At 36.5% G+C, this 15,634-nt stretch overlaps 1 protein-coding gene across 1 annotated transcript in view; it reads right to left on the bottom strand.

Moving 5' to 3' along the window:
* Nucleotides 1-458: 458 nt before the first annotated feature.
* AKAP11 (A-kinase anchoring protein 11) overlaps nucleotides 459-15,634 on the bottom strand; it is a 59,750-nt gene continuing 44,574 nt past the window's right edge. Inside the window, exons 9-12 of the mRNA XM_081083338.1 lie at nucleotides 14,007-14,090; nucleotides 13,189-13,235; nucleotides 4,443-4,603; nucleotides 459-1,627 (exon numbers count right to left, since the gene is read on the bottom strand). Of these exons, the coding sequence (XP_080939464.1) occupies nucleotides 1,487-1,627; nucleotides 4,443-4,603; nucleotides 13,189-13,235; nucleotides 14,007-14,090 (433 nt within the window). The 3' untranslated portion in view covers nucleotides 459-1,486. The remainder of the gene's footprint in view (nucleotides 1,628-4,442; nucleotides 4,604-13,188; nucleotides 13,236-14,006; nucleotides 14,091-15,634) is intronic.

Here is a 15,634-nt window from a genome sequence, read left to right as displayed (position 1 = left end):
TACCATAATTATTAATTCAAATTAACTAAGTACCCCTATTCCTTGTCCCATGGCAGGTGCTATGGCTTCTACACTATGTGCAGCTTCCAAAAAAAGTCAGTGCTCAGGGGAAAAAAATAAAATGAATTAAAGCAAAACCAAAGCCCCCAGAAAAAAGTGATTTACTCTAGATTGCAAAATCCAATCATGGAAGAACCAAAAAATTCACACATGCACACCCTCCAATACAAAACCAAGACACAATCTTGGTCCTCTAGTCAAATCAACTTGCAGTTTCTAAAGCTAAAGCAGTAGGAAATGTAGAGACCGAAAGGATCATGTTAGAGGTCTTTACAAAATAGTGCAGATAGATTTTATCACAGGAGGATCCTTATTTTCCCCTAGAAAAAACTTATCCTTGCTCAAGAGGAGAGGTTTTCAAAAATGCATTTCCCTATTAACATTAATTTTTAAAATTTCAACATGTTTTTCAACTTTATTTTAATTTATAGAATAAGTTGGGGACCCCAAATAGTCAAAAAAAAGAAATAAAATTTTTTGCTGCACAATCTTTACAGACATTTTAAAGCACCTTTTTAATATCAATAGTGAATTTCTAACCAAGAAAATATTAAAATAAAAGAGGGCACAAACCACTAGCAAGGTTAAAGTACTCCTTTACACACACTCACACTCACACACACACACACCCTCTCACACACACACACTCACACACACTCTCTCTCTCTCTCACACACACACACACTCACACACTCTCTCACACACACACACACACACACACTCACACACACACACACACTCTCTCTCACACACACACACACTCACACACACACACTCACACACTTACTTTCCTGCCAGAACGATTGGAAATAATGTACTTTGATGAAAGGTTGAGAAACGTATCATTTACAGTATTAACAGAAACCTAAAATATTAATGTTCCTAAGGAATTAAATAGTTTGAGGGATTCAAAAACCTACCAATAGCTGAGCTTTGAAAATAAAATTGACTTTTAAAAATGAGTCCAAAACTACCAGAAAAAAATCAGCTCCAATGCTATTTTTTTATGTCAAATTAGTTATTCATAGGATACCACTTGTTGACAAAGGAGCAAATTCTAACTCTCTATCCCTGGCACCTATCCTTAGCTACCTCAGTGCAGTTTTTAGCAGCACAATTTGGATGTAAAAAGAATGACATCGATGTCCCTGAAAACCTCATGGTTAGACCTTCCTTCAAATACGTTCTTAGAGTTTTAACATATTATACATGTGTATAGAAGAATGAAGATAATATTTGACAGAGATTACAAAAGTATGAACTATATACAGTATGTGATGACAAAGGAGCCTAAAAAGCTGTATTTACTTTCCCCCAATTTACTTTAAATGTTAATATTCACTATTCAAATTTTTTCCTATGCGTCTTTATCTGTTTCTTCCTTTCCTAAAACAAATTATAAACATATACTGGTTTGGAATTTGTTCTATGCGTTTTCCAAGAGCCAATCATACAGTGACTTGCACTCCTCCTCACTGGAAGTCTTTTCCACCACCTCATAGTAGTTAAGCACAGCCTGCAGGAGGTCTCCCACTTTCCATCCTTTTTCTTGTAATTGTTTTGAAAGCTAATAAGACAGAAAGATATGTCAAACATTAACCAAAAATAATTTTATAACAATAAAGTTTCCATTTTTATTAACATCAGCGAAATCTAAGAATCTTGTTTGTAATAAAATACTGTTTTCGAGTTATAACAAAGTTTTCTCCCTAACCACCACTTTACACAAATTAAACATTCTCCTTTCCTGCTCTTTATAAACACATCTCCTCCACAGAATGACACTTCGGCATTGCTGGAGACAGAACTCCAATAACCACACCAAGCAAATATCCTGTGTGGGAGTATAGAGCTACATTTCTACAGGAAATTCTTAACCTAACTAAATACATCTGCCACCCTCAAGTAGAAACATAAAATAGTAAAGGCAATGTCAAGCTTAATAAAAGGATGTGGACTTTCCTTCCACAACATATAGTGTGGTGTATTTTTTTGGAATACATACTCTAGCCTCAAAGGAAACATGTTTTGCTAAGTTAAGAAATGTTAATGTTTTTAAAAAAACAACACAAAAAGTAAAATACTGTGGTCATCATTTCACAATACAGTATATATGACGCTGTATACCTGAAACTAATATAATATTATATATAAATTATACCTCAATTAGAAAAAGTAAATAGTTCTGGCCCGGTGGCTCTGTTGATTAGAGTGTCATTATGCACACCACCAAAAGGTTTAGGGTTCAATTCCCGGTCAGGATGCATATGGGAAGCACCCAATGATGTTTCTCCCTCTCTTTCATTCTCTCTCTTCCCCTTGCTCTCTTGATTAAAATCAATAAACATATCTTCTAGTGAGGATTTTTAAAAAGTTAATAAATACAGGTTTAAATAAATCTCTGTCACCAATCAGAACATCTTCACTCATTTTTTTTTCAATTTAGTTCTGTAAAAACTTTAATTTTTGTAATGTAAATATGCTTAGCCTTTAAAAAATAGCTTCTGAATATACCTCAATAAAAATATAATTCACATACCATACAATTCACTCTTTTAAAAGTGTACCTGTTGATGGTTTTTAGTATTATTCACTGAGTTGAATGCAACCATCACCACAACCAATATCAGAACATTTTATCACACCACAAGGAAAGCCCTACACATTAGTAATCACTTCCAATTTCTTCCAATCCCCTCAACTCTAGAGAATCACTAATCTACTTTGTGTCTCTATTTGTCTATTTTGGCCATTTCATATAAATGAGGTCATTTATATGAAATTATTATTTATATCACATGATCTATTATGACCAGCTTCTTTCACTTAGCACAATAATTTCAAGGTTCCTCCATGGTGTAGCATGTACCTACTTCATTCCTTTTTATTGATGGATTATGTTCCATTGCATGGATATGCCATATTTTATTTATCCATTCATTAGTTAATAGACACTAAAGATGTTTCCACTGTTAATCTATTATGAATAATGTTGCAATGGACAACATACATATACTTAGGAGTGGAATTGCTGCATTATATATAATAATGCTATGTTTAACTTTTTTTTTTTTTGCTATGTTTAACTTTTTGAGGAACTGGCAGTATATTTTCTGACAAGGCAGAATATAGGGACAAGGTCCCCTAACTCAAGCGCTATCACACTCAGCTCTGCTGCTGGCCTTTCTTAGCCCTCAGTTTATCTAAGACTAAATGACTTGAAAATGTTTGCTCCCTGAGGTCATTTCTAACATTTTTCCTAACCATTCTTTCTTCTTGACAGTTTATTTCCTGAGCATCACTTTCTGTCTTATTTCTCCCTTTGCCCAAAAACAGAGACCTAAACTGAAAACAAAAACAAAAACAAAAAACCCACCAAATATCTAAGTAAAAACAAACAACCACAACAACAACAAAAACCCACTATTTTTTCATAATATCTTTTTCACACACTTCTCCCAACAATACTTTTGTAAATTCTGAACCAGGAATCACGAGAAACTGGGCAGTTTCTTTTTTTGTTATTATTGAGCAATTTACATTGGTTATTCATTAGATTATTCTATACCTTACAATTAAATTAAACCAAAGTTCTGATAAGAAACATTCTGAGCCAAAAATGTTAAGAATCTAAACTGAAAAAAAAAATGTTTAATGAAAATACAGTTTTTTATTGCAATAACAGACCATTATATTTCTTTAGCAAATATGCTCATTATTTTTTGGATACTTGAGATAAAAGAACTATGGTAATGATTCCCAAATGCTGGTTTGTGCAGTAAACTGAAAATCTTGACTAACAAGGTGCTTGGTATACAGTATGTTCTCAATAAAATTATCCTATTAGTGCATCAAATCTGAATGTTTTATTAGAACCTTATTAAACAGGTCCATTGTCCCTTATTAGAACTTAAACTTCTACTGATTTTTGATTTTGCTAGCTCCTCACACTAATGAAACTGAATTAACAGAGAAAGAGATAAATGAAGTACTAGGCACAATTATAAATCAATTTAATACAAAGAAAAACTCAATCTTTTCATAGAAACACCTGAAATGTTTATTAATGGCACCTAACTTTGAGAACTTAGGATGTACCAGGCACTAGATTAAGCATTTTTTACAGTATTATATTGAATCCTCACAAACCTCTGTAAATTCTATACTCACTTCCACAGTGCAGATTGGAAATTGGTGAACTTGCCCAAGGTTACACCGCTAGAGAGTAGCAGGGCTGATATATGAGCCCAACTATCAGACTCTATTGCCTACACATTTAATCACTCTACTATCGATGAGTTATCTTATTAGATCAACCAGTTGACACAGAACATCATGTACTAAATATATCTTCACAACCACCCTATAAGGCAGATACTTACTTGTATAAATTCTTTCTTTGCAGAGTCATGAAAAGAAAGTTCTGCAACTTCAGCCTCAGAGGCCACAAGCCACTGAAGAATAATCCTTAGTTGAGGGTCTACTGTGCATGGCTCCATGTCAATATTCGTTATTAGCAGCGTCTTTTCATCTTGCCCCAAACCTAATATTTAAATTTAAACAATATGAAGTGAAATGCATCAATTCAACTCTCAATACTCTGGTTTCCAAGGATATGTAAATATTTGCCACGTCTTAAGATTCCAATGAATGCTTGGAAAAATTCATCCTTTCTTAACTACACCAAAACATCAATTAAAATGTTTCTTTGAAAGGGCAAAATAATGTAAAACAAAGGGATAACTTTGATCACCTACTGATAGCACAGTACTGAAGTACCACACATGCCATTATTTGTGTCAAAATATGATCCACAGGTAAAAGGAGAAAAAATGAAACTATAAAGCAAGATTACAATCAAAATACAAATGAAACACACAAATAAAAACCTCAAATAAACACATTAGATGGACTTTAAGAAAGCTTTCTGAATTAAGAGAAATAGCAGCAGCAACTACTTGTATAGCATACATTAAAGTATTATTCTAAGCTGTTTAGATATGCAAAGTCCTATAATCCAAAACCACCTATGATATAGAAACTATCATCTCCATTTTACAGGTAAGGTATCAGAGGCAGAGAGAGATCCAGAGTGTCTGTCTGTCTCTCTCTCTCTCTCTCTCTCTCTCTCTCTCTCTCTCCCCCCCTTCTTTCCTCTCTCTAGAATCAATGAAAATCATATCTTCGGATGAGGATTTAAAAAGTAAGATAAAATCAATGTAAAAAAAACATATTCTCAGGTGATTAAAAAAGAAAATATAATCATGTTTTCAACATAAAGTAGGATGAATCTGTTCACTGTAAAAGTAATGACTTAACACTCCTGCTTAAATTAGGATGGGTGGACAATAAGAAGTGCTAAGACATGGGCCATCCCACACAAAAAGTGAACAGTAGGGCCTGCTGGCAGACATGGTACCAAATAGTACCAGTAATGGAAATTTGTTGGTTAATGTCCCTGATTCATTTTTATAGTTTGCATTCTAGACCACTGCTAATTATTTTTAGGATATGTGTAGGTCCCTAATTTTTCCACTTAAAAAGCTGGTCTGGCCTTCGCCAGTTTCTCAGTGCTTAGAGCAGTGATGGCGAACCTATGACAAGCGTGTCAGAGGTGACACGCGAACTCATTTTTTTGGTTGATTTTTCTTTGTTAAATGGCATTTAAATATATAAAATAAATATCAAAAATGTAAGTCTTTGTTTTACTATGGTTGCAAATATCAAAAAATTTCTATATGTGACACGGCACCAGAGTTAAGTTAGGGTTTTTCAAAATGCTGACATGCCAAGCTCAAAAGGTTCGCCATCACTGGCTTAGAGTACTGGCTTGTGAACTGAAGGGTTGTGGGTTCGATTCAGGTTAAGGTCATGTACCTCAGTTGCAGACTCGATCCTGGCCCCAGCAGGGGCATGTGCAGGAGACAACCAGTTGGTATGTCTCTTTCACATCAATGTTTCTCTCTCTCTTCTCTTACCCTCCCTTCAACTCTTTCTAAACATCAATGGAAAACTTACCTTAAGGATTAACTTAAAAATAATAATAATAAAAAAGCTGGTCCACATTATTCTCTTAAAATAAATGTACTGTTTTGCCCTCCACTCTCACCACTGACTTTCAATCAAAAAGGGGTTTTGGTGCACGATCGTACTAAATATGGTCTCTGGGCCATGTTGTGATTCCTGCAGGGGTCATGGGGTTGGAAGCTGTCACCCCAAGGCTTCTCTGTACTATTGGCTTTTTCAGTTCAGGACTCCTGGTTGCCTCACCTATGAATGACCTTTGTCTTTAGAGAAGGTACTAAACACTAGTGAAAAGAGAAGGGACTGACATCCTAAAACTACAAACAACCAACAACAAAAATTTTGAGGGTTGTTTCCTTAGAATTTCCATAATTTTGAATCTGTCTATAAATCTACATCAATCTATCTCCTAATTTACCAGTTTCTAATTTAAAAAATTTTTAAAAGTTGGCTACAATTTTCTATACAATAAGAGATGACTATAATCTCACAAACTGGGTAATAACATATATTTTCAAATAATTAATCTCCTGATTTCTACTGACTCACAAAAGAAATCCTAACAGCCTGCCTAATGCCAAAAGTGAAAATTTCTAAATGAATTTTATAGATATTAATTTATATTTTCTTCCATCTTCACCATTCCTCAGTCAAGTTAGCATTCATTACGAAAAATATTCACTATATGTATTTATACCATGTATATAGTCTTTGGAATAACCTACTCATAGGTATTATTTGGGAAAAGTATAAAACTTTTCTATATTAAAAAATCAACACTTTAACAAAAATAAAGCAAATATTATTATGCTAGCCATAACTCAGCAAGTATCACCCTACTTCTACTTTATATCTGATGAGAAAAACTTACTTCTAGAAGCCCTGTATGAAGAGAATCTCTACTTAGCAAAGGCACTAGCATTCAAATAGAATAATCATCCTAGGTCTGAGGATTTTAGCTAAAAAATTGGTACATGACTTTCCTAAACAAGAAAAGTACAATTGGTCAATTGGTAATAAAACTGACTGGAAATTTAGGTGTTATAAAATACATTTCAAAAAATTCATTTTGGCAATTTTCTCAGTTTACCCACTTCTAAAAAAACCTACTTATATAAAAACCCTGGGTGTAACATCACGGCCAGAACCACGACCAACCGGAAGGAAGTCAGTCCTGCAGGGGTTGTCTTGGAAACAGCTTCGCCCTCCCCCAGCTTGTTTCCTGGAGGGTGAGGTTTCAGGCAGGAACCTGCCCTCGGAGCGGAGCTTGGAAGTGAAATGATTTGTAATGGATCTATTATTGAAGCTACCTTTGGAAATACTGTATCTATAGATCAGTGGTTCTCAACCTTGGCTGCACATTAGAATCACCTGGGAATCTTTTTAAAATCCTGATTTCTGGGCCTCATCCTCCGAAAATTCTGTTTCTTTATTACTAATGTTGTGGCCCCACCCCATAATAAAGAAACAATTTCCAGAGGATGAAGCCCAGGAATCAGGATTTTAAAAAGATTCCCAGGTGATTCTAATGTGCAGCCAAGGTTGAGAACCACTGCTATAGATAATATTAAAAATATATCTAAACATGCAATTCTTTGTCCAAAAAATGAGCATATTCAAAAATTAAATGAAGAAAATTTGGATATACTCGATGGAAATTTTCACACATATTTGAGTGATGATTCCATTGATTCCACAGATGATGTTGAAAAGAAAAATTTTCCCATAGAATTTCTTAATAGTATTACTCCTTCGGGAATGCTGTGTCATAAATTAAAATTGAAAGTGGGTGCACTCATCATGCTGTGGGGAGCTGATATAGGATTAAGCCTCGGACTGACCTGTTGGCAAAGTTACAAACAGGTCTTCCGAGTCTTAAACAACCCAATCCAAGAGGTGGCCGCTGATTTACACGCGCGGTCATTTAAAAAATATAAATGGGGGAATTTGCCAGAAGCCGGTCCACCCTTACTGCTTGACACAGTCGCTGCAGGGAATAAACATCTGCATAGCATATGTTTCAAGGGACCTGGTGTATATGGCATACTGTTCTTAATATGTTTGCTCCCCTACTTAGTGCTATGTGTTTTAACCAAGGTCACCTCTCCGAGAAAGGCTGTTTCCCCAGGTGGGGATTTTTCCCTGGAGTTAGGGATTAACAGGACTAAGGAAGGGAATAAATCAGTAAAACCCCTTAACTAAGTGCCAGGAGGGTAGTTAATCACTTTAACTACAAACCATCATGATTAAGTTACATAATCTTTATTTAGGATAATCTCCTTCAGTTACTTCCTTGTAGCTTAACAGAACAATAGAGTAGTGACCTTGGAATGGAGATAACAAACGCCCTAACCTTTGGAATAGAATGGATAAGATTAAAATCAACTGGTATAAATACAGATGTAACAGGAGAATAAAGACAGAACCTGGCTGGAGAACCTGACTAGAGAACCTGGCTAGGCTGCTGATCAACTGAACACTGTCTCCATGTCCTTCCTTCTTCGCCAACTCCGTCCACACCTTGGGGAACCCCTGGACCCGCCAGGGCTGGACCCCAACATCATGCTATTGAGAAATCTCAATAGTAAACGGGGTCTTTGTAATGGTACCAGATTTATTATCAAAAGATTACGACCTAACATCGAAGCTGAAGTATTAACAGGATCTGCAGAGGGAGAGGTTGTTCTGATTCCAAGAATTAATTTGTCCCCATCTGAGACTAGCCTCCATTTAAATTGATTCGACGACGGTTTCCCGTGATGCCAGCATTTGTGATGACTATTAATAAATCACAAGGACAAACTCTAGACAGAGTAGGCATATTCCTACCTGAACCAGTTTTCACACATGGTCAGTTATATGTTGCTTTCTCTCAAGTTTGAAGAGCATGTGATGTTACAGTTAAATTTCTAAATACTTCATCACAAGGGAAATTAGTCAAACACTCTGAAAGTGTTTTCACTCTTAATGTGGTGTACAGGGAGATATTACAATAAGTTTAATCAGGGGAGAGAGAACCAAGATGGCGGCATAGGTTAACGCCGGAGTTTGCTGCTTTGAACAACTACTTCAAAAGTGAAACTAAAAGACAGAACGGACATCACCCAAAACCACTGGAACGCTGGCTGAATGGAAGTCCTACAACTAGGAGGAAAGAGAAACGCATACGGACACTCAGAGGAGGCGCAGTGCTGAAGTCAAATTCTGAGGTGCGGAGTGCGCGCGCGGAGCGGGCTGGCGGCGGAGGGCGCGGTTGGCGTTTTCAATCGGGAGGGAGTCGCAGACTCTGAGCTCCAGATCCGGGCGAGTCTTTAGGGACCCAGACTCAAACGGGAGAAGAGGGACTGCCTGGCTTCGGTCAGAGCGAGTGCAGCTTTCTCTCCGAGCTTTGCAGCGGGTGCTGGGACTCAGAGAGGCAGAGCCCCTGGGGACAGGACTGAGAGCCGCCATCACTGCTCTCTCCGGCCCACCCTATTGATACTGTGCGACCCGCTCCGCCCAAGCCCTGCACAAAGGCATTTGCCGGATAGCCTCAGGCAAAGGCTAGATTAGCACCTCCCTAGAGGACAGAAGTTCTCTCACTGCTGACACAGCTGATTCTCATAGCCACTTGGCCTGGAGGTCAAACCCTCCCTGGAATTAGCTACAAGATTTAACTATAAGACTGCGCACAAAGACCACTAGGGGGTGCACCAAGGAAGCATAACAAAATGCGGAGACAAAGAAACAGGACAAAATTGTCAATGGAAGATCTAGAGTTCAGAACCACACTTTTAAGGTCTCTCAAGAACTGTTTAGAAGCCGCCGATAAACTTAATGAGATCTACAAGAAAACTAATGAGACCCTCGATGTTATATTGGGGAATCAACTAGAAATTAAGCATACACTGACTGAAATAAAGAATATTATACAGACTCCCGACAGCAGAACAGAGGAGCGCAAGAATCAAGTCAATGATTTGAAATGCGAGGAAGCAAAAAACACCCAACCGGAAAAGCAAAATGAAAAAAGAATCCAAAAATGCGAGGATAGTGTAAGGAGCCTCTGGGACAGCTTCAGGCGTACCAACATCAGAATTATAGGGGTGCCAGAAGATGAGAGAGAGCAAGATATTAAAAACCTATTTGAAGAAATAATGACAGAAAACTTCCCTCACCTGGTGAAAGAAATGGACTTACAGGTCCAAGAAGCACGGAGAACCCCAAACAAAAGGAATCCAAAGAGGACCACACCAAGACACATCATAATTAAAATGCCAAGAGCGAAAGATAAAGAGAGAATCTTAAAAACAGCAAGAGAAAGAAACTCAGTTACCTACAAGGGAATACCCATACGACTGTCAGCTGATTTCTCAACAGAAACTTTGCAGGCCAGAAGGGAGTGGCAAGAAATATTCAAAGTGATGAATACCAAGAACCTACAACCAAGATTACTTTATCCAGCAAAGCTATCATTCAGAATTGAAGGTCAGATAAAGAGCTTCACAGATAAGGAAAAGCTAAAGGAGTTCATCACCACCAAATCAGGATTATATGAAATGCTGAAAGGTATCCTTTAAGAAGAGGAAGAGGAAGAAAAAGGTAAAGATACAAATTATGAACAACAAATATGCATCTATCAACAAGTGAATCTAAGAATCAAGTGAATAAATAATCCGATGAACAGAATGAACTGGTTATTATAATAGAATCAGGGACATAGAAAGGGAATGGACTGACTATTCTTGGGGGGGAAAGGGGTGTCGGAGATGCGGGAAGAGACTGGACAAAAATCGTGCACCTATGGATGAGGACAGTGGGTGGGGAGTGAGGGCGGAGGGTGGGGCGGGAACTGGGAGGAGGGGAGTTATGGGGGGAAAAAAGAGGAACAAATGTAATAATCTGAACAATAAAGATTTAATTAAAAAAAAAAAAATAAGTTTAATCACTTTATCAGTCATTGTTTGCATCACTGTTTTTATATCATGTTTTTGTTTTCATATGTTTTTGTTGTTTTTCATATCATGTTTTTGTCGTTTTTATATCATGCCTCTGTTGTTGTTATATCCTTTTGTTACTGTTTATTTATTAATAAATTTATATATTATTTTCATATGTATTTTACTAATTTCTTTTCATCTCTCACACTTCTATTATAGAGAAAGGGCAAATAGCAATATTAAAATATTTCCGCTAATTAATTCCCTCTTTAAAAAAATATATATTTTATTGATTTTTTTACAGAGAGGAAGGGAGAGGGATGGAGAGTTAGAAACATCAATTAGAGAGAAACATCGATCAGCTGCCTCCTGCACACTCCCCACTGGGGACGTGCCCGCAACCAAGGTATATGCCCTTGACTGGAATCGAACCTGGGACCCTTGAGTCCACAGGCCGATGCTCTATCAACTGAGCCAAACTGGTTAGGGCAATTAATTCCCTTTTAATGTACACGAATTTCGTGCACCAGGCTACTAGTGATAACATAAAAAATCACTGGTTCAAAACCAAGCACTATATCTCAAACAGTATGAATTGTTTTATGTTCTATCCTAGAGAAGACATATTGGTATTTTCATAATTAAGGAAAAATAAGATGGGGGTTGGGGGGAGTCAACAACCATCTAAATACAATAAAAATTCAGCTTCGCCCTAAGCTGGTTTGGCTCAGTGGATAGAGCATCAGCCTATGGACTGAAGGGTCCGAGGTTCGATTCCAGTCAAGGGCACATGCCAGATAGTGGGCTCAATCCCCAGTTGGGGACATGTAGGAGACAGCCAATCAATGACTCTCTCATCACTGATATTTCTATCACTCTCTCCCCTCTCCCTTCCTCTCTAAAATCAATATATATATATATATATATATATATATATATATATATATATATTTAAAAAAACATTCAGCTTCAATGTGAACCATTTTTAGATTCATTCAGACAATCTAAGATATTTAAATTAGGGATTACAAATCATAGCCCAGAACTCCGTAACCAATTGTATCTGTTATTAACATATTCAGAACTATGTTCATTAAAGGAACAATTGAGTATTTTCTTCAAATACATGTATGTGAGTGTAGTACTGGAATTTGGGAAGAAATGTGAAGAGGGAATATGATTTATGTGAGATTGTCATTAAACACTAATTCTAGAAGTTACTTGTTTGGAAGGAAAAAACTATGACATATGCTATAGTTATAATAAATAATATAAGTAAGGAATTTATTTTGAAAAAGATAATTATATAGAGTTGATCATGAATTTCCCTCACAAGTAACTGAATCATTCTTTTAAAGCAACTCGGTCTTTATATCAATGGGTACTTCATTAGTTTAGCAATCAAATAATACAAACTGACGGACAACGGGGGGGGGGGGTGGGTGAAAAAAAAAAAAATACAAACTGCTCAACAAAAGGCCTGACATTGGATAAATTAAAGAGTACCCTGATTTATAATGTATATACCCTTATTTGTAATGGCCAAGCGCCTAACTGATGAAATGCACAAATACAAAAATTGAAGACTCTTCTAGAGAACCTTCTAGAAAAGCATGGCCCTGCCATTGTGGCTCAGTGGTTGAGTGTCAGCCTATGAACCAGAGGTCATGGTTAGATTCCTGATCTGGGTGCATGCCTGGGTTGTGGGCTCAATCCCCAGTAGGGGGGCATGCAGGTGGCAGCCGATCAATGAATCTCTCTCATCATCCCTCTCTGAAATCAATAAAAATATCCTATATAATAAAAGGGTAACATGCAAATCGACCAAACAGTGGAACGACTGGTCGCTATGAAGTGCACTGACGACCAGGGGGCAGACGCTCAATGCAGGAGCTGCCTCCTGGTGGTCATTGCACTCCCACACAGGGAGCACCGCTCAGCCCCAAGCTGGGCTGATGGCTGGCGAGCGCAGGGGCCCGCCTCTGCAACAGCACTAAGGATGTCCATGGGAAGCAGGCCTAAGCTGTCAGTCAGACATCCCCTAAGGGCTCCCGGACTGCAAAAGGGCGCAGGCCGAGCTGAGGGCACCCCTCACCCCCTGAGTGCATGAATGTCGTGTACCAGGCTTCTAGTATTAAAATAAAACAAAACATGCAAACACTTTGAAAAACAAATTGTCAATTACCTTCTATGTCGTCCACATGCTCTTCGTCTTTATCATCTGGCCCATCACTTTTCAAATAAAAGAACAGAAGCAGTTAAACAAAAAAGCTTTAATAATGGTATTAAAACCAATTCTTGAAATGTGGTAAAGAATGAATGTTATAATATGATGTGTGATATTTAAAAAGGGGAGAAATGACAATAAAAAAGGAAGCTTTGCTTCTCACATCATTTCATGTTAAAATATGAATTGCAAATGATGCCTAAATCAGTTATTGTAACCTAGAAGTTCTACCTGACCATGATATATAGAACACCAAGTAATTTCATAATAAAATTTAATTTAAAATAATTTGAAGCCAAAATATTCTACCAATTTGGTTTTAGATAACACAGCATTTGAATATCATAGAATACCACAAATTATTATTTATTAATGCTTCTGCTGATGCCGTTTATATATTTTTAACATAGTAAGAACACATTTTTCTTATGTATGAAATAAAACTATATAAAAAAAACAAAGGACAGAACAAAAACAAAAATACAGAAATCCTGTAGGAAGCAAGCTCTTTTTAATGAAATAATAATTGGTAGAATGAAAAATAGCAAGCAGAGCAATACATGCATAAAAGTAATACATTTTGCAATTAGATGTCAATCATATCTTAGCAGAGAATTTTTTCATTAGATGTAATTTATCAAGCAGAATCATGTCAAAAATAGGAGAAAAGCAGCTTGATACATATCGGCATTGTAACCCACATTGTTTTAAGAATATGACATCATGCATTAGTGGTGAAAGACTCATCAGTTTTTAAGTTTCTGGACTGGACCAACCTGTCTGATGTTGGAAAGGATAAATTGTCCTCATACAAATCTCCTTCTAAACCAAGACTGCTCCAGCTACTGCTGTTACCATTACTGCCAGAGGAAGAAAAGAACAGAGCTGAACTAGAAAATGAATAGTAAAGACGATCATGGTTTTCCTTGGAACAGCTTCTGTCAAGTGTTAACTGTGGCTGTTCTGAAACTGCCACAATGGAGTGCAGCATCCACAGGGGTCAAGAGGCCCACAATGCTACTGCAAAAGGTACCTGACAGCTTCAGAGAATTGGGTGTTTTCCTACTTGTCCTCAAGAGATCATAACAATTATTCTAAATGTATATTTATTTTACAGATTATGACAACAAAATGTCTTTAAAAGCAGCAAATGAATGCATGAAGTTTTACAATTAAATTAAGTATATGTCAAGTTTTAAAGGCTAATACTCTTCAGTTTGGAATAAGAACGTTAACATTCTCTCAGGTCTTTAGATAGTGCAAACAGTGATAGACTTGGGTGGGTAAGGGAGGTAGGCACCGAAACACAGTCCCAAAGAGACCTTTTCAACTACTTGGAAAAAACAAGTTTTCTTATTATGTCATTACCTTCATTTCATATATTACATATAATTCAGTAGGTGGCAAATAACATACATTTTCTTCAGAATATTGACTAATCAAGGCTTATTCAAGCATTTCACTTGTCTGGTTGGCCAGTCAGTAATTCCACACAGATAACAACTTACTCTAAGCCAATCAAAAGAAGAAAGCAACTATATTCTAAAATTGCAACAAAGCAATAAAAAACAAAAAGCAACTGTGTTCAGAAACAAAACTAAATTCAATCTTTCAGATTAATACCTAAACATGCAATTTTTAAAAATTCTAATCAAAATAATTAGTAAGCACATTAGTTTGAAGTGAAAGCAGCTATATTTCCCCATATTAGGCTAAGCAATTATAAAAGTTAATATTTATATAAACCAAAATTTTGGTTTTAAAAAATGAGTTAACATTAAATAATTTCATAGGCATCAGTAAATGTTGACGAAGTTACTAGAAAACGGAAGATTATTTAAAAGTTCTAAGTAGTTTCCAAGCAATCTCAAATAATTTACATATCCATGTTTACTCTACCACTAACAAATTGTGACAAACTATAATGTATTAGAGAATAAAAGTTAAAACGGAGCAGAAGCTTTTCACATATATTCAAACAAACATAGCTCTATCATAAAACTATTAAAACAAGCAGAATCTTGCCCATGTAGTCTGTCCAACAAACCAACACTGAGAAAATACAGAAATAGAGTGAACAGGGAGCTACTAGCCAGAGAAATTAATGATCTCAAACACTGTATTTACTTCTAGTAACAGAATGACTAGCTAAACAAAAAAATTTACAAACTTTTTACCCATACACTAATGATTCCCCCACTTAATAATAAAAATAAAACATCTAAGTATTAGATGAACATGAAAATACCAGCTAAAATATTGTCGAACTCCCTCTATCTAACCTCATTCCCCCTTCCATGTTGCCCCTTAGAGATTTGAAGTCCGTTATTTACAAAATGCCACTTATAACTAGAATGGCCATGTATTTTTCACCTCACCAGGGCACTTCTGAAAATGAAAGACG

The sequence above is a fragment of the Myotis nattereri genome, assembly GCF_964212035.1.
Source record: "Myotis nattereri genome assembly, chromosome: 2".
NCBI lineage: Eukaryota > Metazoa > Chordata > Mammalia > Chiroptera > Vespertilionidae > Myotis > Myotis nattereri.
Note: the sequence above shows the minus strand (reverse complement) of the source record. Positions and strands in the feature narration are given on the sequence as shown.